The sequence below is a fragment of the Telopea speciosissima genome, chromosome 11 (assembly GCF_018873765.1).
Source record: "Telopea speciosissima isolate NSW1024214 ecotype Mountain lineage chromosome 11, Tspe_v1, whole genome shotgun sequence".
In the NCBI taxonomy this organism is placed as follows: Eukaryota; Viridiplantae; Streptophyta; class Magnoliopsida; order Proteales; family Proteaceae; genus Telopea; species Telopea speciosissima.
The window spans coordinates 2,004,594-2,029,095 of record NC_057926.1 but is presented as its reverse complement, the minus strand read 5'-3'; the positions used below and the strand labels follow the sequence as shown (position 1 = coordinate 2,029,095).

General features: G+C 39.4%; 2 protein-coding genes and 1 long non-coding RNA gene across 4 annotated transcripts in view; 1 reads left to right on the top strand and 2 right to left on the bottom strand.

The window, feature by feature from the left end:
* The window catches only part of LOC122645594 (probable small nuclear ribonucleoprotein G), a 35,403-nt gene that overhangs the window by 815 nt on the left and 10,086 nt on the right, over positions 1 to 24,502 (bottom strand). Inside the window, exons 1-3 of one of the 2 annotated variants that reach the window (XM_043838906.1) lie at positions 19,869 to 19,872; positions 17,257 to 17,307; positions 17,105 to 17,127 (exon numbers count right to left, since the gene is read on the bottom strand). In XM_043838906.1, the coding sequence (XP_043694841.1) occupies positions 17,105 to 17,127; positions 17,257 to 17,291 (58 nt within the window). In that variant the 5' untranslated portion in view covers positions 17,292 to 17,307; positions 19,869 to 19,872. Of the gene's footprint in view, positions 1 to 17,104; positions 17,128 to 17,256; positions 17,308 to 19,868; positions 19,873 to 24,502 lie in introns of those variants that run through there. The other variant, XM_043838905.1, reaches the window with a different exon arrangement.
* On the top strand, positions 379 to 15,945 carry LOC122645595. The gene is made up of 3 exons (XR_006330482.1): positions 379 to 512; positions 8,735 to 8,743; positions 15,935 to 15,945. It is a non-coding gene; the product is annotated as an uncharacterized LOC122645595 (long non-coding RNA).
* Positions 21,025 to 24,502, bottom strand: part of LOC122645593 (MAG2-interacting protein 2) — a 45,637-nt gene continuing 42,159 nt past the window's right edge. The window contains exons 11-12 of the mRNA XM_043838904.1: positions 24,184 to 24,449; positions 21,025 to 23,673 (exon numbers count right to left, since the gene is read on the bottom strand). Coding sequence (XP_043694839.1) covers positions 21,046 to 23,673; positions 24,184 to 24,449 — 2,894 coding nt within the window. The 3' untranslated portion in view covers positions 21,025 to 21,045. The remainder of the gene's footprint in view (positions 23,674 to 24,183; positions 24,450 to 24,502) is intronic.

Below are 24,502 nucleotides of genomic sequence, written 5' to 3'. Positions count from 1 at the left end.
AGGACCTCCCCAGACCCCGCATTGGCGAGAGCCTCGTGCACTGGGTACGCCCTTTTTTATAGCCCCAATAAAAATTCTATGAGATAAAGTACATCAGAGGTATTCCTTGATGCCCCACCTCAAAAGAACTTCCCAGATAGCCCAAATATCCGCAGTTGGATGGGGCTGATAATTCTGGACAGCAAGACCCTAAGGTCCCCTGCTCAAACGTTAGGTTTTAGCCAGATGAAATTCGTTAAGTGACACAATAAAGCTTTTAAAATCCACTCAAAAAAATGATAGGAAAGAAATGAATGACAGAAACACAAGGAAAATGCCAATATATGGAAGGTTATATGACTAAATCTGAGTTTTAATTTGACTAGTTTGCTGATACAAAATCATTTCCTAGATGAACAACAAATTGAATTTCCATATCATCCTTCCACATGGCACGACGAGGTGTACTGTAATGTAGATTAATCTTCCTTGAGAACCATGAATCATCCAGTAAAACTTTTATTATTTTGACTGTTAAAGATTGGATGTATCGTACCAAGGGGGTTACACTTTATTGTACACCACGATAGGGGGAGTATCCCCATCGTGGCTGATTCTTAGTTTCCTTTTTCTTTAGTTTGTTTCTCTTCTAGTTAGGCTAGTTTTTTCTTTCCTAATTAGTCTAGACTTCTATTTTCCTTCTCTTCCTTGACAAGGAATGCCTTTGCTTGCTGGATGTAACTTATTGGCTGATTACATAATAGTGGTGATGGGGAGACTGCAGTTGCATCGACTCTGCACTCTTAGCAGTCTTGCCTCTCTTCTTCCTCGGTCTACTTCTTCTCTTTCTCTCCTCTTGTGTGATTGCTGTTGTTTAGTTCTGATATTTTTACATGGTATCAGAGCTCTAAACAACAGTACTCTAATTGTTTCCATTGCTGTTTTGAAAGTCCAAAGGATTACCCTCGTTTGTGGTTGAAGCAGCCTATGCTGCCTATCTACTACTACCTATTGACCTAGTTAATGATGATATGAAGCTCAACTAGGGCATTCTACTACGTAATGATGCTATGAAGCTGAACTTGGGCATTCTAGTACCTGTCTACTACTGCTATTGAAGATATCTGGTTCGAAACTACAGTACATATGCATCTAATGGTTGCGATTTAAAGTTTTGAAGATTTTCTCAACGTTATCGAGATCTGTGATTACTTTTCCTCCAGCCGGCTGATGGTATTTATTTTTCAAGGGCTTTTTGCATAATTCTGGAGGTACACTCTGGCACTTTGGTTTTATGATCAGCTGCTGGTCTGATTTTCTGATATCAGACTTCTCCCACATACCTGTGATACGCTGTTTTTGGGTTATATTTCAGACCCATTGATTCTCTGATTGGTAGAGTCACTTCCAGCTGATCAAGTTAATATTTTGGGACATTAATCATCTATACCAGGGGCTACTTTGACTGCAATTTCTGCAGATATCGGCTTCTTCATTATCACCTATTTTGGGGGGGGGGGGGTCATAAGGCACTGATTTATATTGTTACTACTTACTGCTGCTCTTTGTTTTGCGGTGGTGTCGTGACCCATTGTGTTAATACCATCCTCGGTTGATAATTTGTATATTCTCCTTGATCCCAATTTTACCTGTTTGCATGAAGGCTGATCCTAAGGTACCCGTGGATAATGTTCATATCTAGATTACCAACATCAAATTGAATGGTGCATCTAACTACATGCTATGGTCTCAAGCTGTCCTAGTCTACATTCATGCTAAAGCAAGTCGAAATACCCTACTAATGATCCCCCTTCTGTCGATTCTAAAGATCCAGCTTCACTCACAGCATATGAGAACTGGATGTATGAATTCCACCCTCAAGATATGTATGTGGAATAGTATGGACCCTGCAATTGCTGCCAACATCATGTTCCACTCTACCAAGAAGGGGGTTTGAAACGATTTGAAGGGAAGTTTCTCTTAAGAGAAAAATATTTGCCAGACTTATGAGCATTATGAGAAGTTGTTCAGTTTTAAACAAGCTGACAAGTCATTGAATGAATACTTTAGCAATTACAAGTGCATTATTAAAGAACCCTAAGCTCACCAACCTCTCACCATAGTTCTAAAACTCGCAAGATCTAACGAGATCTCGGTCAAGACGAGTCGTAATACGAGTTTTAAAAGTGCAATTTCTCGGTCGAGATCTCGGGTAACTCGAGATCCGAGATCTCGGGTCAACCCAGATCTCGACCCATGTTATCCTTTAAAAGTGTTGTAACTCAACAGAACTCGAGATTTCTCGATCGAGTTCTGTCCAGAGGCTCTTTTCTTCCCCTTTGAAGGCTGTGAGCTCATTTTACCTCCGGATTTCAACGTACAATCCGGTAGTGGTGGCATGCAGAGTGGTGGTTATTATGATGATTGTCATGAGGGGATGCGCGAGCAATACCGGCATGAGGTGGGAACGCAGGCGGATCCTGTGCGTTACACAGGTGAGTCTCAATTTACGCGTGCCACACAGGATCAAGACCATGGTGCCCCCGCTACGTACAAGAGAAAGAAGAGTCGCAATCATTCACAGGCTCAGGATGATGACATGAGTATGCAGACCATGCTTGCAAGTTTCGAAAGCATGAGTATAGAGCGTCAGTCGTGGCATTCATCTCAGCCTCATCATGACTATAATTATGGCCAGGAGAGCACCGGTTCTTAATATAGTGGCTATGGTCAGTTTGGGGAGTCAACACTCGAGTTTGACAATCAAAACATTTGGTCAGGTTTTGGGCCCATATTCCAAGTCCCAAACCAGCCACACCCATACATGCCTCAATATGATACTAGCAGTGGATCTCACGCCTCATGGCAACTACTATATCCTAGGATAGGGGACTTGGCATATATGCTAATGACAACTCTTATATGATTGTTGTGGAAAACTATGTGCAACAGTTTAGCAACACTATGACATGGGAAGACTATGTTGCACTATTGGGGACTGAATGCGTGATTCAAGCAAATTTTATGTGATTCAAGCAAACACTTTAACATTTCTAATGCTTATGTAAATTGTTTTACATTAATTGAATGTTTTGATTGCTTTTGATTACTAAATTATGTGTAGAGTAGGGTATTTTAGTATATCGTCGCCTACCAACCTAGGGTCCGAAGTGAAACTTTTATTTGGATTTTGTTTTTGCAAAATCTGATAATGCCATTATGTTTAAATGACCTAAAATAGGCTGAGTACCAAGTTTCAGACCCAAACTAGGTCTAAAACCCACCGAAACCAGGTTTCGAGTTGAAAAAAAAATACACCAACTTGATCGAGATCTCGGTTTTTCCCAGGATCGAGTTGGGGTCGAGTTTCGAGTTTTAGTACCTTGCCTCTCACTACTAATATGGAGCAGTTGAAGCTTCAGCGGGCTGAGTTCCATGTTGCTATGTTTCTAGCCGGCCTACACCCTAACTACCAATCTGTTAAAAGTCAACACCTTGTTGGTGAGAAAGTACCATCCTTGAATGAGACATTCTCCTGTCTTCATACTCCATCCAAGGTTGATGGTCCAATCCCAAGGATTGGAAACCATATATGGGTTCAGTTCAGGTCTAGTAGGTTGCAGGTGTCGCTGGAAATAGGTTTTTAATATCAAATGAAGAGATTAAGAAAATAGGAGAAGAGAGAAAAGAGAGAAAAGAGAGAGACGATCAGAGGAGGAAGGAGAGAGATGCACACAACTCTTGGCAGCACTTCGGTAACAACCTTTACTTTCATTCCAAATCTAATTCCATCGTGGGAGTACAGGCTCTTTTATAGAATTAAAAGAAAAAAATCCTATTCCTACTTTGAAACTGAAATAGAGTTTAACTCTATCATGGACTCAATTGAAAGAAACTTGACTCGAACCCTACTCTTCTATATACAGCTGTAATAAAGACAAAAATAAAATAACTTCTAATTTATCCAACGCTTATCTGCATCAGTTGATCCCTCCTTCTCATAAGGAAGCTTCACTCTTTGTTGCTGGTGGAGGACATGGTTCTATTATCTTTGGGAGAGGTCGTAGCCGTGGACCAGGTGGACAGCAGCATGACAGATCTTCTCGTCAGTCTACCGTTGCTAAATCACATTTGACATGTGCTGGGCTAAACATGGTCGACTAGACTGGGCCAATGAGTAGTCAACCCTGCCTTGACTGATAACTCTACTAAGAGAAAAAAAACTTTAAAAAATCCCAGATTTGGTATTTTGGCCAAATCAGTTACATCTCTTGGTAGAACAAAGTGTTGGGGACTACTACAACAACGATTTGCTGCATTTAAGCAAGATTTGTGCCAGATTCAAACTAAGACGTATACCCTTTTTCCCAAAGGTTTTGAGCCTTCTCGAAACTCTATGTTGTACTAACATAGAGCAGGAGGAACGGTTTTGTAGGGGTGTTTTAACCTTGGTTACACACAAGTACTAACATAGAGCAGGAGGAACCAAACTTGTAATTGCATGTATTGAATGGGCATTTGATGGATGTAGTTGATGAAGCCTACTTTGCTTGAATGAACTTGCATGTCTTCCTCTTCCAAGTCTCTAAGTCTTCTCACAAGAATTAGAAACCTAGAACTAGAAATTAAAGAGATTACAACCATAATTGAAGAACACTTGTTGAATTAAACTAGCATTAATAAGAATTACAACCTTTGAAATCAAATTCATAAAAGCAAACTAGAAACTAAAAACCAAAAATTAGAGGAAGAAGAAGAAAATTCTCATTAAAATTGAACACTTGTTACAAGCCCAACCCTTGTGTATTTATAGGGAAGGAGAAGGAAGAGCTTTAGGACTGGGGGAGCTTCCACATTTCTTGAGTGGGCCCCTCCTCTAAAAAAAACGTTGGAGCTTGGAGAGCCCTCTCCATCTAGGGTAGGTTCTCTCACAAATTCCTAATTTATCTCCTTTCATAAAAAAAAAGATTACATAAAATATTATCCTCATTGACCAGAAAAAATCATTGGATGTGGGAATTGTGGAGATGAGATTCTTTTCTCTTTCCTTTCTCCCACGATTTGGAGTTATTGATGGTGAGATGACCAAAAAGACTTGAAACCTGAAAAACACAGAAAAATACCCGAGTAGCTCCGTAAAATGTGAGTAAAATGCATGCTTATGACCTTAAGATTTCACACATTAATGTGCTCATCAGATTCCCCTACACTTGGACTTTGCTCGTCCTCGAGTAAAGCAAAAAGATAAACTAACCTAAAATGCAAAAAAAAAAAATTTAATAAAAACCCTAACTCACTTTCGTAGGAATCACGACTGCACTTAACACGTGCAACAAGCCTTTAAACCCCTAGGTTACCCCTAGTGGACGAGTTGTGTCTCGTGAGTATTTGCAGTGAATATACACCCAAAATTCAATACGTTAAAAAAAATTGCTGCAAATTTTAATCATGGCATAAGTAGGATGGTGCACACAATCTCTAACAATGCTCAACTAAATATCAAGGAGCCAAAGATTCCTCCACACTTGAATTTTATTACCCCACATATCATAGCATTGATGGAATCAAAAACTCAGGCTTATAAGCATTTTTTTTTTTGACCATACTTTCTTTTCAGGCATTAAGGCAATAGCTTTTCTTTCTCTTCAAACAATTAACTCTATTTCTACTTCACTACTGTTCCCTGAATGACATGGTGGAGCATACACCAGACACCCAAGTACTTGGTAGCTTTGCTTTTGCATATATCTATAAAGACACTGAGACATTGATGCTACAGTTTTTTCAAGGAATTTCGAACAAGTAACCCTGCTTTCTGAGGCACCAGTGGCCTATCTAGTTCCAAGGAATTCCAATTTCCTTTCTTTTTTCTTTTTCTCTATTCACTTTCATGCTTTGCCACAAACAAATTGGTCTTAGCTACTAGCCAAAAGATCAAAGGGTCCATAAAACACACAGAGGAATCTAGCCATAAAATGAAATGGTGCTCATATTTTCCAACTCAGTCCCCATCACCGAAAGAAATTTTTTATTATTTCGCATGTTAGGGCACCTAATTCCCTCTTTCTCTCGCTTTGCAATCAAAGAAACGTATGCACAAAACCAAAACTGCCGCCACAATCAAAATTCACCAATTAAGTTCACACACTCCCCCACACTTAATTCATGCAGTGTCCTCAATGCATGCAGAAAATAAAGAATCAGGACAAGGGAGGGCAAACATACCAGGAGATCAATCATCAAGGTAAAGAGTCTTATGGAGATCCATGACCTATTCCACAACTAGAATGGGCATCTCAATGTATGGCTTCAAACGTTGGCCATTCACTTTAAAAATAGCGTCTGTACTTGGATTGACAACTTCAACAGCCCCATGAGGATAAACAGCTTGAACAATATAAGGGTCATCCCATCTAGAGCGTAACTTACCTGAAAAGATGTGCAAACAAGAGTTGTACAACAACACTTTCTGACCTACCTCAAAAGATTTTCTCAAAATATGCCTGTCATGGAAGGCCTTGGTTTTCGCCTTGTAAATCTGTGCATTCTCATATACCTCATTTCTTCCAACTCAGATAGTTGGAGTTTCCTATGGGCACCCGCAGTAAGTAGATCAAAGCTTTTTAATAGCCCAAAAGGCTTTGTGCTCTAGCTCAATAGGTAAATGACACGCATTTCCATACACCAGACGGTATGGAGATTGACCAAGGTCGGTCTTAAAGGCGGTCCTATGGGCCCACAAGGCATCTACCAACCGATTAAACCAATCCTTGCGGTTTGGGTTGATGGTTTTTTAAGAATTTACTTTATTTGCCAATTTGAATCCTCAACCTGGCCACTGGTCTGAGGATGATAGGGTGTGGCCAACTTGTGAATGACACCATACTTTCTCATGAGGGCCTCAAAGGGATGGTTACAAAAATGCTTGCCCCGATCACTAATGATAGCACGGGGAGTACCAAAACAGGAGAAAATGTTCTCCTTCAAGAATTTTATAACCATCTTGTGGTCATTGGTCCTGCAAGAAATTGCTTCAATCCATTTGGACACATAATCCACAGTAAGTAAAATGTACAGGTTACCAAAAGAATTAGGGAAAGGCCCCATGAAATCTATACCCCATACATCAAACACCTCAACCACCAGAATTGGATTGAAGGGCATCATATTCCTCCTGGAGAGACGCCCTAAAGATTGGCATGAAGAACACGCCTTGCAATAAGTAAAAGCGTATTTAAAAAGATTAAGCCAATAAAATCCGTAGCGTAAAATCTTGGCCGCTGTCTTATTGGGCCCAAAATAGTCTCCACAAGCTTGATCATGGCAAAAAGATAAGATAGATTGTTGCTCATGATCAAGAACACACCTCCGGATGACTTGATCCGGACAGGTCTTAAAAAGATAAGGATCGTCCCAAAAGAAATATTTAACTTGAGAAAAGAAACGATTCTTATCTTGGGTGGACCTATGTACAGTTGTCACACCCGTAACTAGATAATTAACAATGTCAGCGAACCAAGGCTCACTAGACACTGCCATTAGATACTCATCAGGAAAGTTCTCGTTGACTGGAGAAGAATCAGTCAAGGAATTTGGCAGCCGAGATAGATGGTCTGCAACCAAATTTCCACTACCCTTATTATCCCTAATTTCAAGATCAAATTCTTGCAACAAAAGGACCCACCTAATGAGGCGAGCCTTGGCATCTTTATTCTGCATAAGATATTTGATAGCTGCATGGTCAGTATACACAATCACATCTGAAAAGATACTCATCATGCACCTTTGGAAAGTAGCAGAGGCATTGCAAAGCCCAAAAGGCATACGCCGGTAAACAAAAGTTCCATAAGGGCATGTAAATGTGGTCTTATGTTAGTCCTCTAGAGCAATAGGGATTTGGTTATAGCCAGCATATTCATAAAGAAAATAATAATATTTATGGCCAGCTAGTCTCTCTAACATTTGATCAATGAAAGACAGGGGAAAGTGGTCCTTCCATGTTGCCGCATTCAGCTTCCTATAGTCAATGCACACTCTCCATTTCGTTTAGAGAAGAAAGATGCCAAGGCTCTCTAACATTTGATTAATGAAAGGCAAGGGGAAGTGGTCCTTCCATATGGTCCTTCCACTGACCATGCAGCTATCAAATATCTTGTGCAGAAGAAAGATGTAAAGGCTTACCTCATTAGGTGGGTCCTTTTGTTGCAAGAATTTGATCTTGAAATTAAGGATAAGAAGGGTAGTGAAAATTTGGTTGCAGACCATCTATCCCAGCTGCCAAATTCCTTGACTGATGCTTCTCTAGTCAACGAGAACTTACCTGATGAGTATCTGATGGCAGTGTCTAGTGAACCTTGGTTCGCAGACATTGTTAATTATCTGGTTACGGGTGTGACACTTGCACATTAGTCCACCCAAGATAAGAATCGTTTCTTTTCTCAAGTTAAATATTTCTTTTGGGACGATCCTTATCTTTTTAAGACCTGCCCGGATCAAGTCATCCAGAGGTGTGTTCCTGATCATGAGCAACAATCTATCATATCTTTTTGCCATAATCAGGCTTGTAGAGGCCAAGCCCAATAAGACAACGGCCAAGGTTTTACAGTGCGGATTTTATTGGCCTAGTCTTTTTAAAGACGCTTTTACTTATTGCAAGGTGTGTTCTTCATGCCAATCTTTAGAGTCTCTCTAGGAGGAATATGATGCCCCCTCAATCCAATTCTGGTGGTTGAGGTGTTTGATGTATGGAATATAGATTTCATGGGTCCTTTCCCTAATTCTTTTGGTAACCTGTACATTTTACTTGCTGTGGACTATGTGTCCAAATGGATTGAAGCAATTTCTTGCAGGACCAATGACCACAAGATGGTTATAAAATTCCTAAAGGAGAACATTTTCTCCCGTTTTGGTACTCCCCGTGCTATCATTAGTGATCGGAGCAAGCATTTTTGCAACCGTCCCTTTGATGCCCTCATGAGAAAGTATGGTGTCATTCACAAGTTGGTCACACCCTACCATCCTCAGACCAGTGGCCAGGTTGAGGCTTCAAATCGTCAAATAAAGCAAATCCTTGAGAAAACCATCAACCCGAACCGCAAGGATTGGTCTAATCATTTGGTAGCTGCCTTGTGGGCCCATAGGACCGCCTTTAAGACCGACTTTGGTCAATCTCCATACCGTCTGGTGTATGGAAAGGCGTGTCATTTACTTGTTGAACTAGAGCACAAAGCCTTTTGGGCTATTAAAAACCTTAACTTTGATCTACCTACTGCGGGTGCCCATAGGAAACTCCAACTATTTGAGTTGGAAGAACTGAGAAATGAGGCATATGAGAATGCATGGATTTACAAGGCGAAAACCAAGACCTTCCATGACAGGCATATTTTGAGAATCTTTTGAGGTAGGTCATAAAGTGTTTTGTACAACTCTTGTTTGCACATCTTTCCAGGTAAGTTACGCTCTAGATGGGATGGCCCTTATATTATTCAAACTGTTTATCCTCATGGGGCTGTTGAAGTTGTCAATCCAAGTACAAGTACTATTTTTAAAGTGAATGGCCAACGTTTGAAGCCATACATTGAGATGCCCATTCCAGTTATGGAAGAGGTCATGGATCTCCATAAGCCTCTTTACCTTGATGATTGATCTCCTGGTATGTTTACCCTCCCTTGTCCTTATTCTTTATTTTCTGCATGCATTGAGGACACTGCATGAATTAAGTGGGGGGGGGGGGGTGAACTAAATTGGTGAATTTTGATTGTGGCGGTAGTTTTGGTTTTGTGCATACGTTTCTTTGATTGCGAAGCGAGAGAAAGAGGGAATTAGGTGCCCTAGCATGCGAAATAATAAAAAATCCCTTTTCGAGGACGGTAATTAATACGTATCTGGTGATGGGGACTAAGTTGGAAAATATGAGCACCATTTCATTTGATGGCTAGATCCCTCTGTGTGTTTTATGGACCCTTTGATCTTTTGGCTAGTAGCTGAGACCAATTTGTTTGTGGCAAGGCATGAAAGTGAAAAAAAAAAAAAAGGAAAGTGAAATTCCTTGGAACTAGACAGGCCACTGGTGCCTCAGGAAGCAAGGTGACTTGTTCGAAATTCCTTGGAAGGAAACTCAAAAAACATAAAACTTTAGCATCAATGTCACAAATGTCTTTATACATGCAAAAAACGAAGCTACCAAGTACTTGGGTGTCTGGTGTATGCTCCACCATGTCATTCAGGGAACAGTAGTGGAGTAGAAATAGAGTTTACTGTTTGCAGAGAAAGAAAAGCTATTGCCTTAATGCCTACCAAGAAAGTATGGTAAAAAAAAAAAAAAGGCTTAAAGCCTGAGTCTTTGGTTCCATCGATGCTATAAGTGGTTTACCTAAAGGTGAGTAGTGTTCAGAAGAAATGAGGAGATCCCTTAATCTTGATATATGCTTATTGCTTGAATTGATGTGGGGTAATAAAATTCAAGTGTCGGGGAATCTTTGGCTCCTTGATCTTTAGTTGAGCATTGTCAGAGATTGTGTGCACCATTCTACTTATGCCATGATTAAAATTTGCAGCAATTTTTTTTTGACGTATTGAATTTTGGGTGTATATTCACTGCAAATACTCACGAGACACAACTTATCCACTAGGGGTAACCTAGGGGTTTAAAGGCTTGTTGCACGTGCTAAATGCAACAGTGATTCCTACGAAAGTAAGTTATGATTCTTTGTTTTACTTTTTTGTTTTTGCTTTGCTCGAGGACTAGCAAAGTCTAAGTGTGGGGGAATCTGATAAGCACATTAATATGTTAAATCTTAGGGTCATAAGCAGGCATTTTACTCACATTTTACGGAGCTACTCGGGTATTTTTCTGTGTTTTTCAGGTTTCAAGTCTTTTTGGTCATTTTATACTATCGGGAGCTGAATATCCAAATTTACACGTAAAGCTACCCAATGTTTTTGCATGGCTGTGGTCAGAGCTAAAATTTAGGCTAGATGGATGTGACGAAATTCAAGAACACATTCGTTTAGGCCATCATGCGAGCAATTATCGTTTTCGGGCTAGGAAAGAATAATGGGCCAGAAATGAGCTGGAATGCAAACCCAAGCCAGTCTGCCACTTTCCAAGGGTATTTTTGACATCAAAGAAGATAATTTATCAAGGGTTGAGATTTTCCCCACCCCTTTCTGCGTTTTGCTAAATGTGGAGGTGAGAGAGAAATTTGTTAATTATATTTTATTCTCTCTCTCCATATGGACGATTTTTTTTTAAAAGAAAAGGGATGGAGCTGCCTATTTTCTCTCAACACATGGGACCCACGTCCAGTCATACGTGACCAAGAGAAGAAAGAAAGGGTGGATCTCTATTTTGAGAGATTTCCAAACTTAGGACTCTTGAATGTGGAGATTTGGCTTTCCTATCTTATCTCCACATCACTTGGAGAGCAAGGAATTTTTTTTTAATTTTTAGCAAGAGATATAGATGAAGAAGGAATCAAATCAAGGGCTTGGATTTTGAAGAAGAAAGAAAGAGAGGTCAACTTCCTAAATTGTCTCCAAACCTCTCTCATCTCCAACGTGTCTACTAAGGTGGAGTCTCCAATTTTTTTTCTCAACACAACATCTCACCATCAATAACTCCAAATCGTGGGAGAAAGAAAAGAAAAAAGGAAAGAGAAAAGAATCTCATCTCCACAATTCCCACATCCAACGATTTTTTCTGGTCCATGAGGATAATATTTAATGTAATCTTTTTTTTTTATGGAAGGAGATAAATTAGGAAGTTGTGAGAGAACCAACCCTAGATGGAGAGGGCTCTCCAAGCTCCAACGTTTTTTTTGGAGGGGCCCACTCAAGAAACGTGGAAGCTCCCCCCTCCTCTTCTCTCTTCCTTCTCCTTCCCTATAAATACACAAGGGTTGGGCTTGTAACAAGTGTTCAACTTTAATGAGAATTTTCTTCTTCCTCTAATTTTTGGCTTTTAGTTTCTAGTTTGCTTTTATGAATTTGATTTCAAAGGTTGTAATTCTTATTAATGCTAGTTTAATTCCACAAGTGTTCTTCAATTGTGGTTGTAATCTCTTCAATTTCTAGTTTCTAGTTTTTATTTTGAGCTTTCTAGTTCTAGGTTTCCAATTCTTGTGAGAGGACTTAGAGACTTGGAAGAGGAAGACATGCAAGTTCATTCAACCAAAGTAGGCTTCATCAACTACATCCATCAAATGCCCATTCAATACATGCAATTACAAGTTCAGTAGAAGGGAGTATTGATTCAATTTTTTCTCTTATTCTCATTCTCTTGTTTCTTCCATTCTATCTACTTTATTCTCACTCTCACCCCCTCTAGTTCTTCCATTCTTTTGGAATTTTATTTATTTTTACTCTCATCTTCATGCCCTATATTAAGTTCTTAGTTTAATAATTTTTATTTTTGTTTTTCAGATTTGAAACGCAAATTCAAGTGTGGTAGCCAATCAACTTCAGTTCGGTTCAAGCAATATTCGTTAGTTTTATTTCTTGGATTTCTTAGATTTTGATTGTGTGGCTGTGGTAATTTTGATTCATCCAATTTTGTTGATCCGCGTTAGATGCATAGTAGGTTAGATGGATGTGTGTTAGGACGTAGATGCTTGTGAGTTAGGATTCGTTAGTTTAATTAAACATCTTAATTTGGTACACTTTCGCCTCACTTAAGAAAGGAAAGATAAAGTGGCATTCATCTCCCTGTGATCGACCCGTTGGCTACACGATAAACTGTGCGCTTGCGGTTACCTAATTTTTCACAACAGGGCCTCTACGAGCATTACATATTTATGGGCAGCTATGCTTGCATTACAAGTAAGAGAAAATTAGAAACTTGCAAGCAAAAGAAACAAACTAAAAATAGAAACTTCTAAATAAAAGCCTACTTTCTAAATCTGGAATTAAAAACTAAAGAGCTAAGGTTGCTTAATAGACAATCACAAAATATCTAAGAGAATAATTTAAAAAATAGAAACTAAACTAAACTCCTAATTTCCCACGCATAGACAAAATTGACCCTTCTAAAAAGTCTTAGCACAATGGTGTTGGACCCCACAAGATCTTCTAGTTGCATTCTCACCAAGTAAAATATAGGGCTGTGACACTGCTCACGTGAACAGTGTTTTGGCCTCTTCTTTTTCATGTTTTGATCTACATCAAACTGTATCGGTACGTATTTCAAAGTGCAGACGTATCGGCCGATAAGGTTCAAGACTGATGTAGACAAACTCTTTGGCAAGCAATATGCTAGGCAGTATGCTAGCCACAAACATCATAAAGGGGCTAGTTCACTTCATCAATTGGTGGACCAACCCAATAGGCCATAGAGCCAACCAGCCAGTCCACTTGGGCTGGGAGTTGTTGGTCTCTCAAACCCAGATCGTGGGGGTATACTTGTCTATTTATCTAAGTTATTTAAGTTCTCAGCAGGGGCCAATATTATTGTTTTAAAAGTGGGAACCACAAGGCAATAGAGCCGGCTGCAATACTTGAAGAGATTTTAAAGGCGGAGACCACAAGATAATAGAATCGGCTGAGCATCTTGAAGACTCCTATAAGATTTGAGACTTTAATTAGGGTCTTTTTGGTATCATCTTTCATTTTGCTTTTGGCCTATTTAAAAAAATAATTACTGAAAACCATTTTTGATCAAAAAATAAAAACTGTTTGGTACACATTAGATATAATAGAGTATGGAATGAGAAACCATTTGACCTACCTAGGTGTAAATAATTTTTATAACATTTTTAAAGAAATGGGTCCAAACCAGAGAAAATTAGCATTAAAGTTAGCCTTTTGTCTTCAAGACCCAAAGTTCATATATTGTTTAAGTATGGGTGAATGGATTCTCCCTTCACCCATCTTCCTCCAGACCCTCATATAACTGTCAAGTTGTTTGACGCCCAACATCCTTCCCAGAATTTGAGTACCCAATCATGACTTCTTGCTTCCCATTAATCATGTCCCTATACCAATCTACTGAAAAGAAACGAGCCAGAGCAGCAGGAGCAACCTCAAGATCTGCAAGGTTCTGAAACAATGGGACAACCCTCAATGCTCCTTCACATGACATTCACACTGTAGGACCTCAACTGCGAACACATATGATGGTGTTGTTACCATTGTAGCAATGAGCATAATAAAATTAATTGATTTTATATGGTATCAAGAGCCATAGCTCCACCAAGTCCATATCTCAAAAAAAAAAAAATCTAGTTTTTTTCTTCAACCTGCAATCAAATCTGCAAGTCCACATCACACCTACTATCTCTGTAACATTGCTACTAGTAGCAATCTGCCTGCAAATCCTCTTCGGCTGAGACAACGAGAAGATAGATTTTGCCTGCCATCGCCCCTGTTCAGTTGAAGCAAAACACCGTTGCATCACCATATTCAACGACCTGCATTCCATTCAGCTGCTGCAATAAAACCTGTAATACCTCTCCACCTACATCCGCACACCCTTTTTGCAAATACCTGTCACTGCCATCACCGCCAAGCCTACCTCCATCACTCTCCATCCCACAAAGCCTCGCACCGCCACACTATCATCTCCGTTGAAACCCCCCATCTCTTAACCCCTCACTGCTTTCATGCAAACCCAGCATCCAGCACCGCTCTCTGTTCCTTCACACCCTATTTCCTAAATACCCGCACACTCTCCCAAATCCCAAGCCCCAAAATCCAGATCCCATATCACAGATTGATCTGTTGCAGAGTTTAAGCGGCTCTAAACGGAGTTGAAGAAGAAGAAGTAGGGGCTGGGGCTTGCTTTTCTAATAACAAAAGAAAATGATGACTTTACCCACCCTTCAATTTTGAGACTTATGAGCACATGCTCATTAAAGTGTCCGCAAAAAAGACTAAAAACAATTGTTGGCCAAAATACATAATAGGGTCTCAACTCTATTATGGTTTTTCTATTATTTGGATGTTTTTTAAATAGAAATAGGGTCCGTAAATGATACCAAACACTTGCGAAAACATTTTTGTGTCAAAAAAACAAAATGAAAAAATGATACCAAAAAGACCCTTAGTTTCTATTTTAAGTTACTTTACAATTTGTTTAATTCCTTGTAACTCAAGTCTCAGCCCTATGAAAGACTTTCTAATTTTTTATTCTATTTTTGAAGCTCAACACTTGAGCTTATATATTTGTAACTGCCCATAGAGGCACCCCACGATTATGTTGATGAATGAAATCATTGTTTTATGCAACATTGTGTCCTGGTGAAAGGATGAAAGGTTGAGAGAGCCGATCCTATCCCCTTCTATCCCTTTCTATCTTCTTCTTCCACCTCTACTCAATCTGTAGGGCTGCTGCTTTTAAATCTGCGACCAACAACTGCTGGAGAACTTTTTGAAGCTTTGATTCAATCCACAATCAACTCCAAGTGCTGCTGTTGTTGTTACACATTCAACTGAAGGACTGCTGCATCCTGTGGCCCTGTTTTCTTTGCTGATTCTGCTGAAAACTTCAGGCTTGAATATCTTCACAACCAGCTATTAGAATTGGCTGCTATTTGGAGCACAAACCACCCTTGCCTAGGCCTTCACTCGATCCTACTTTGAAGCCCTGCTGCTGGCTGGTTTGGTCTGCAACACTTAATCTTCTATTTTCAAGTACTACTCAGAACTCAGCAATCAGCCATCAGAATTGGCCAAGATTTGGGGTGAATATTCACCCCACCAAGGACAACCTTCGATCAGAATTGGTGGGCTTTCTAGTGATGGTTTGCATTATTTCTCTTTACTTTCTATTTTCTGACTTCAGCCTAAACTAGACTTGAGTTTGGGAATTCATTGATGTTTGGGTTTCAATGTTTTGTGGGTATTATTGGGGTTAGGTTATCAAATCTAGCCTTACATTAGAGACGCTGCGATATATTGCGAGACCTGTCAATACCGTTGATACACTGTGATACACTGGATATGACCCCTTTTCACTTAGTTTGTGAACCAGACGCAAAACAGAACAGGTCGGTCTCTTTTTCAGTCCAAAATCTCCATTTCTGCCCCTCTTCTTCCCCTTCTTTCTCTATTAGGTTAGGGCTTTGCTCAAACAAGGCAAAATGAATCTAAGGGAGGAAAAAGGGCTGATTTTTGCTCAAGCAACACTCATATTTCTTGTTTTGAAGAAGAACACAAAAAAGGTATGGGTTTGCAAAAACTTGATTTTTTTGTTAAAATCTTACTTTTAAACCATTTCTTTGTATGATTTACATGCATTTGTGCTTTTAGTGTTTATGCATGATACAGGTCATATATTGTTTATTTGTATTGTTTTTTTTTTGTTCCAAAAGTGTACTTCCATGTGTATCTTGGCCATTTCCATACGTATCTGTGATGTGCGATACGTATCTTCGATACAATATGATACGTCTTTTAAAATCACCCGACCGATACGATATGCTATACCGATACTTTAAACCTTGGCTAAACCTTGAATGCAACAGACTAAGACACTTGTCCATGTTTTTTTTTATCCCAATAGAAACTCCTAACATCCAATGGTTTATGTAACCCACACGACCATAAAATTAGAGCTGTAAGCCGAACAGACCTCTTCCAACCAAGTTTTCAAATGGAATCAGCAAGTCAACAAACCCAGAGGAGTTCATTCAAGGCAAGCCACTTGTAGTCAATAGAGACATCCTACTGGAACCCATTTCGATTTATATAGGAACTTATGAGCCCATCCTAATCTATAATTATCCATTTGAGTTAAAAACGACGTGAGAACACTCAAAGTTGCAATTTCTATGAGGAATTGTACTGTGTAAACCTCCTGTTGGTTACAAGAATTGAAGAAAAATTGAACAAGCTCAACCTTAACCCAATCATTAGAGAAACATTATGGATTGGTGTAACTGACTTCCGTTATATCAAAGAATGCTAAATAAAAGTTATAGAAGCACACCAAACAGTTCCATCAACAACTAATCAATCAAAAACTGAAATACACAAAGTGATTCAATTGTAGTGACAATCATAAAATACATGGTGGGGGCCGAAGGTGTAAATGTGATTAGAAATAAGGGGAAAGGTGAACATTCCTAACTAGGAGATTTAGAAGGCAAAGATTATCAGAAAAAAACTATATATTAAAAAAAAAACTTACTCTGAAGCTTCTTGTCCATGTATCTGTTCCATGAAAATGGAGGAGGAAAACCAGTCAGTACCACAACAGAAATAGAGAAAAAAAGAATCACTAGACATTAGAAATGAAAGGGAAAATTAAACCCAAGCATAAACACAGAAGAAGAGACTTACTTCTTCAAATCCGGGGGCTGACCAGACCTACTCATGATGACGATAGAAAAGCTAGAAACATGCCAAAAGACAGAGTTAGGGAGAGCCATTAAACCCTAAAAGCAGGAAAGGGAGGGGGGCAACAATATTCAGAAAAAACATAGAGCAGTCTGCCTACTAGAATATGTCTTAATTTTATAGGTTAAACAACCATAGTGGCTACAAAGACTCGTCAATCAGCATAAAATAATGTTCAGTTACCAAACCAATAACGCCGAAGATTCTTCCCTATTTGGGAAATATATATATCCAGTCTATTTATCTTGGAGAGGAATGAAGAATCGTAGGGCAAATGCAACTATTTCTTGCTAGTAATAAGACATTTGGATATAGAAATAGAAACAAAATCCGAAACGAAGGAGACTGAACAGGAACAAGAGGGATCCACCGAAAAGATTCCTACCAAGGTAACTGGAAGTTCCAACCAATAAGAACCCTATTTCGTGAGAGAGAGAGAGAGAGAGAACAATGGTATACCTGATTTAGGAATAGCTCGGCGAAAAGATTTCGGTGCGTCAACCGCAGCTGTCTGCAACTGGGAAAATCAGTGAGATGGAGGGTTTGGGCTTCGCTCGAACTCTTGAAAGGGAAAAGCGACGGTCGATGGGGTTTAGGGTTTTTCCTTTGGGCGTCGTTTGTTTTTCAGGTAAAGGTATAAATTGTAAATCGTGTCACTATATCTAGTGAGATAGTTCAAATCACTATGACATTTTTAACCCCATAAATTTCTATTGAAAGGGTAATTTATGTACATTTATTTTTAAAGCAACATGCACCAAATCATATCCACATCCTCTACTTCCGCCTGCCCCTACTTCCATGTGCGCCCTACACACAACGGGGCGCACAAAGACCGCCTTACCCCTGCTCAGGCTAGGCGTTTGGGTAGGGGTAAGGCGGTCTTTGCGCGCCCCATTGTGTGTAGGGCGCACATGGAAGTACGGGCAGGTGGAAGTAGAGGATCCGGACTCCACCAAATCCCTTTCCCCTCCTCCCACCTTCAGCTTCCCGCTTCCCTCTCCACTTCCCCCTCCAGGACATCTCTCTCTCTCTCTCTCTCTCTCTCTCTCTCTCTCATGCAAAATAGAAGAGGCTCCAAACTTCTTCCTGTTCTCTCATCTATATATCCCTCAAAAGATTGCCACCACTGGGATTAGCATTTCTAAAACATATGTTCAGGAGCGCACTAACGCGACCAAGCAACCAAAGAAAGCACTTAGGTGGAGTAAAGCTGATTGTAGAGCACTGTTGCACTCATGTGCTGCAATCAAACTATTGCGTCCCGAACAGAGTCGAGGCAACAATGCTCTACGATCAGCTCAACCACCAGGAGAGAGTGATCTAGGATGAGCTAGCTTGTAGTTGCTTGGTTGCATGGGCACATTAATTGTAAGACAATGTGCAACATCTTCCACTATTGTAGTATTGCATACAAAGCGCAACATCTCATCCATATATCCCTCAAAAGAATCGTAAGACAATGCGCGACATCTTCCACTATTGTAGTATTACATACTGAGCTCACCAGTCCAGCACTCCAGCTTGGGCGGTGAAGTCTTACTGGGGTTGCTCGACTTGGGCTTCTTCAGTTATGGTGTCATTGACTGTTTGTTTCTATATATTTTTATGCTCTTCAATGCTACTTAAAGTTATGATTCTCATTGATTGTCTCATCGACGGGTTCTTAGAGGAATTTGTCTTTGTTCTTATAATTTTAACATTGATAACCGAAAAGTAAAATTCAAAATAGTTGGTTCCCAATAGTCAAAATCAAATTTTTTGGTTGCCACATTTTCACATGGTTGTCTTTTCCTTTTTCAAGTGTTGTTTTAAAAGATGTGAATTTTGAGGCTTTATTGGAAGGATGTCTTGAGGAGGTGTCATTCCTCTACTTACAGGAGCGGCTTCCTCATGTGCAAAGTGATTTTTCTTTTTGTTTCAGGTCATCCGTATGTTTTGTCGTTCCAAATATTTACAAAGTTCTCTCTTGTATCTATTCACATAGAAAAAAATTGCATAGTGTTCAAAACTTTTGTGAGTTTTCCTTATGTGTTTAGCACTACCTTGTCTACCAATGTGGCCTTCAAATTAAGTGCAAAGGACTCTTGAGTGGGCTTGTAAAAGCTATTGTATCTTAGGAAATTGATTTGCAAGTAAACTCGTTTTTCAGTCTTGTTTGTTTCTATAGTAGATATTTATGATCGTGATCCGAAAACCAACTTTCCTAAGTGTAACGTTGTTTGAAGAATTGCTTGCAATAAGACAAGTCTTACTTTATCCCTATAGTGATGATTATTTTCTACATTTCTTAAGATTGTATTGATGCCTGAATTTTTGCACTTCTTATGTCTGTAGAGTTGCTTGAGCAATCGCAACTCTAATTACCAATTTCTTAAACCCTTCAAGAATTAATCGGCATTGCAAAGAGAATATTTATCTCGTATGATAGTACATATACATGTGTACTTGAATTTGAATAGAGAAGAGAAGAATTCAATGATTGCTAACATGGCCTAAGAAGATTCCCAAGGTGGGTTTTGATGGTAAAAAAATGTGACATCAAATACCATTACCTAACTAGAATTCGGACCTTATAGGCCCATTGGTTTGGCTTCAAATCTTTGAAGAAGGCAAGTCTCCATGTTTTTATGGTAGATTCTGTTTTCCAGTTTAATCTTCAAAAATTAGACAAAATTTTGACAACTCACTTGTGATTGAAAGCCACCATTTCAGAAGAGGTACTATTTTTTTAAATTTGTGACGGTTAAATTGTGACTGTTATTTTTATCAGTGTATTATTCACTATTTAAGTAATCACTGCTTCAAGATGCTTTTCTTGATCGCAACAAGTGTCGTTTTGAGAATCTCTTTAACTATTCATTCTGTTTAAAGGATTTTCTCCTTATAAACCAAAAACTTAATAAACCATTATATTATCAGTAACTAATGGGTCTTTTTTCGTTAATACAGTACATAATTTCATTTATCTCACAGATCACATCATTAACCACCCCCCCCCCCCCCACACACACACACACAACACACACAACACACATGTAAGACAAACAGATTTCCACCTCCATTGTTTTGTAAACTCCAAAATTTCCGACGCACTTTGTAATAATAACAAAATTTCCTATGGGATATTTGAAAAAAAAAAACTGAAATTAACTATTTCAGCTGTCATCAAGGGGCTAATGATCTTTTGCCGGCTTCTTTGGGTAACAACACTATTATGACCTCTGTCCATTTGCTTTCATCAACCCATAAGAATTTCAATTTCTGTTTTTTCTTTCAACCCCCAATTTTCTTCATGCAAACCTAAATTTATTTTATTACTTTCCCCTTCTTTCCTTCCTCTTGAAAAACCTAAATTAGACTGCTGTCCCACTTTTTGACTTTGTCTAATGCTTAAATGTCTTTCCTACTATCACTTCCTAGCAGCAGCCTTAGATCTTCAATAGTTCAGGCTGCCGGAAAGACTTACAGTTCCATCAGAGTTTGCAATCAACCAACGAAATGCGGAAGTAGGAAAACACATTATAGTACCACAGATCCTTGCACTTTATGAACACCCTGCTGGGTGACATAATTCGTTACTGATTTATTTATTAATGCATGTAAAATTCTAATCCTTCGGCAATTCTCCATAACACCAACACTCTACTGTGTTACCCGTACATCACCTGTCTACTGCAACCTGATATATATATGAGAGAGAGAGAGAGAGAGAGAGAGAGAGAAATATTTTCATTTCATATTAGTTGAAAGACATGACGATGCAGATTGAATCAAACTTCCCAACTTACCTCTCAATCTAGAGATGGTATTTACTAATGACCTACAAGAACCATTTTCTCCAAGAATGGGTTCATCACACTCTTGCAGGCGAACCATTCCTTCCAAATACCTTGTGAGACTAGCTTCTGCAATGTTGATAAGACTGAAAGAAGCATGCGTGTGCATGAACTGAGTGACAAAAAACCCTGCTAGAAGCTGCTGCTTTGTCTTCACAAGCTCAGATATAAAGCACGGAAACAAAATTCTTCTGAAGAGAAACAGAAAGTCATCTTGACCAGTATTAGTCTCCTCCCTCGCTCTAGATTTGACTCGGGATAAGTTCACTTCCTGACAAAGGCGAGCGAAATGCCCCACCAAATAACACAAGTACGAGAAAGTGGTACAGTAAATGGAGTTGGTGGCAATGTTAGATGCCAGCCCAGACGATAGGATAAGGATAAAAAGCTCATGATCTTCACTCCTTGTGTTTGTGATACCTTCTTGCTTCAACTTAGCCTCAACAGTCTGTAAGCACTCCAACCAAACAGCTTCGTAAGGAAGTAACAACACTATCTTTAGAGCCACAAAGCAATCCATGCCGGCAACAACATGACTCAAGCTCCGAGCACTGTCCTCATTCAGCAAAACGCCATTAGGTTTCAATAAGGAATGGTCCATCAGTCTTATCACATCTACAAATCGGGACTGCACAACAAGCTTTTCAATTATCTCCATCCAGCACATGTGTAGAGGATGAACAGAAAGAGATCTCTCATTTTTCCCTTCTTTCTCAACAGGTTCTTCCTGAAAGCTTTCCCAACCCTCATCCCATTTATCACTGTTCCAATTGTTTACAACACCGGCTGCTTCACATGAATCCTCCTCATTTCTCACACAAGAGAAAAGCCCTTCCCACTCTTCCAGGATGGCTTGTAGAGCATCCAAATGTGATTCAGTGCTAGCAACTCTGGTAAAATTCAAGAAACAAGAGACTGCTGAGTCCAACGTCAAAAGATCATCTGAAGAGATTTCAATATTTGGTGAAATTGCTGCTGCCAGTTGGGTCGACCTAAGGGCAATCAATGTATTAGTAAATAGGCTTGATGCATCTGAGACATTCGCTCCACCCAGATTGGAAGTCTTGCTGCTTGCCGTGGTAGCATGAACCTCATCCCATCCTTCCCACGATTGAACATCTGGTAAGGGCTCGGATGGACCCTTGTGATTCCTACCCATGATAGACTGCATAAGTTCCAGAGCATAAACTCGAACGTGATTTTGCAGTTGCATATTACCAGAGTATGTCCCTAATCTTCCCCAGACTGCATACCTAACCTTCTCCAAATTGTCCAGATTACCCTCCAATTTACTGAGTGATGACAACAGATAATGCAAATTCAGGCATTCAGTAGATTCACTTGCTAAATCAAGCAAAACAGAGTTCAATATATTTATGTAAAGTTGTGGAAGATTCTGAGAATAATCCAGATCGGATTCATTATCTGGGTCCAAATTTGAGCTGGTTGGGTCCTGTACCATGGCTTCAGAAAAGACTTCAGCAATGGCTCCAAACCCACAGCCAGAAAAAGCCATGGCTTTGCAGAAAATAAAAACCTGATCAAAGGAATTGTTCATGAGCTCACATTTTGCATAATTGTGAACAGTGTGCCAACCTTGACTTACCAATACTTTCTCCTCCATCACCAAGCTACTGAAAACCTTCAAACATTTACATAGTTTTTTTGGATTAAAGTTTATGAGGTGGTCTTCTGAACTCTCATGGTATGCAATCCCTTGCATATCATCTGTCATTCTAATCCAGAAATTTAAAAGCGAGATAAGGCAGTCCAGCCATGCTGAGTCACCTCTTAACTTCTCAGAAGAACCATCTGTGAGAAGGCTTGATGTGAAGTATCGCCACATAATGTTCAAGACATCTGATTGTGACAAGGATCCAATATAGAACCTGCAATGATCATAGTTCTGCTCAAGTTCACTTATGAAGCGCTGAAAGTTTTCTGGATCAGGATGACTATAAATTTTGGTTCTATCATCCAAAGTTGCCAACAAACTCATAACATAGTGCTTGTAAACTTCCTGCCATGACACAAGACACTCAGAATCAGCATGCATACTGACAAGATTCTGAACCATTTTTGCCAAAGCTTCCACACTAAATTCATCAATGTTTTTGCAAACTTCATTGCTGAAGCACTCAAATTTCAAACCACCTAGCCCAGCAATGTTTTTAAAGTTCAAATTTTTGATAAAGGAAACCCTTCTGCATTCTTGCTCAAGAGTCCTGTAGAGTTGTGTTAAACCAAGATTACAAGTATCTGATAAATCAGGGGGTGTGACTAATAAGGGTTCTTCAGTTTTCTCCAGCTGCAAGTAGCAGTCACAGAGAATACTGTATATGTAAGCAATGCGCTGCTTGTTGCACCCATCAATTGCAGGATAGACAATTAAGAAAATGGTTTTAATGACTTCTGCAGCACAAGCGAGTATTTTGTCCCTATGCTCCGAAGTTTCAGCCACAATATCATCATTTGTCCAAACCTCAGAAACAAGGACAGAACTAAAGAACCGTAGTAGCACCTACATAAAATGAAAACAACCATGTATTAGCATAGATCGAACATTTAGAAGGTGGCTATAAATACATAATTAATCTGCAAGGATGGAACTCCAAGCACAATGTGGACAGATTTAGAAAATAGAAGCAGATATGAAAGGGGGCAGAAGCTAAATAACAGTATAATAAATAGCAGCAGATAGAATCTAAATAAGTAAGAAAAAAGATTTCAACATAAGAAAAATCTCAGATGTCAATATGGACAGATATGAAGAAAGATGGGAGAAATTTGACAAAATCTGAAAAGAGTAATTTGTTGCTTCCTGTAGTATATCAAATCTTTCAATTAAAATAGAAAACTCAGAAATCTCCTAACGAATTTGGGCTCCTCTCCTGCTAGCCCAGTGCCCAGTGAGGCATCCAACGGTGCTGGGCCCGGCACACTCAGCAGCCCCGTGCCTTTGGATGCCTCACTGGGCACTGGGCTCGCAGGAGAGGAGCCGAATCAGAGAGAGAGAGAGAGAGAGAGATACCTCAGTTTGCTTCAAGCCATAAGTATCAGCTAATTTCAATGCTTCCTTCAACACGGATTTCTTTTCCAGCTTTACTGAATCAATCAAGGAGAGAACAACACTTTCAATGTAAACAAAATCCCCAGAGAAAAACCGTGCAGTTTCAACTCCAGGTATTAGTTGCTCCAGTGCCCTAGATTGATCTGCCATGCGCTTCTGCTCTTCCAGTTTTGATTTCCAATCTCTCCAGAAGGTAGATTGCACTTCATCAATCTTGACCATAGCATCTGATACATAAATAATAGGGAAAAGGAAATAAGAGAAATGAGAGAAAGAGAGA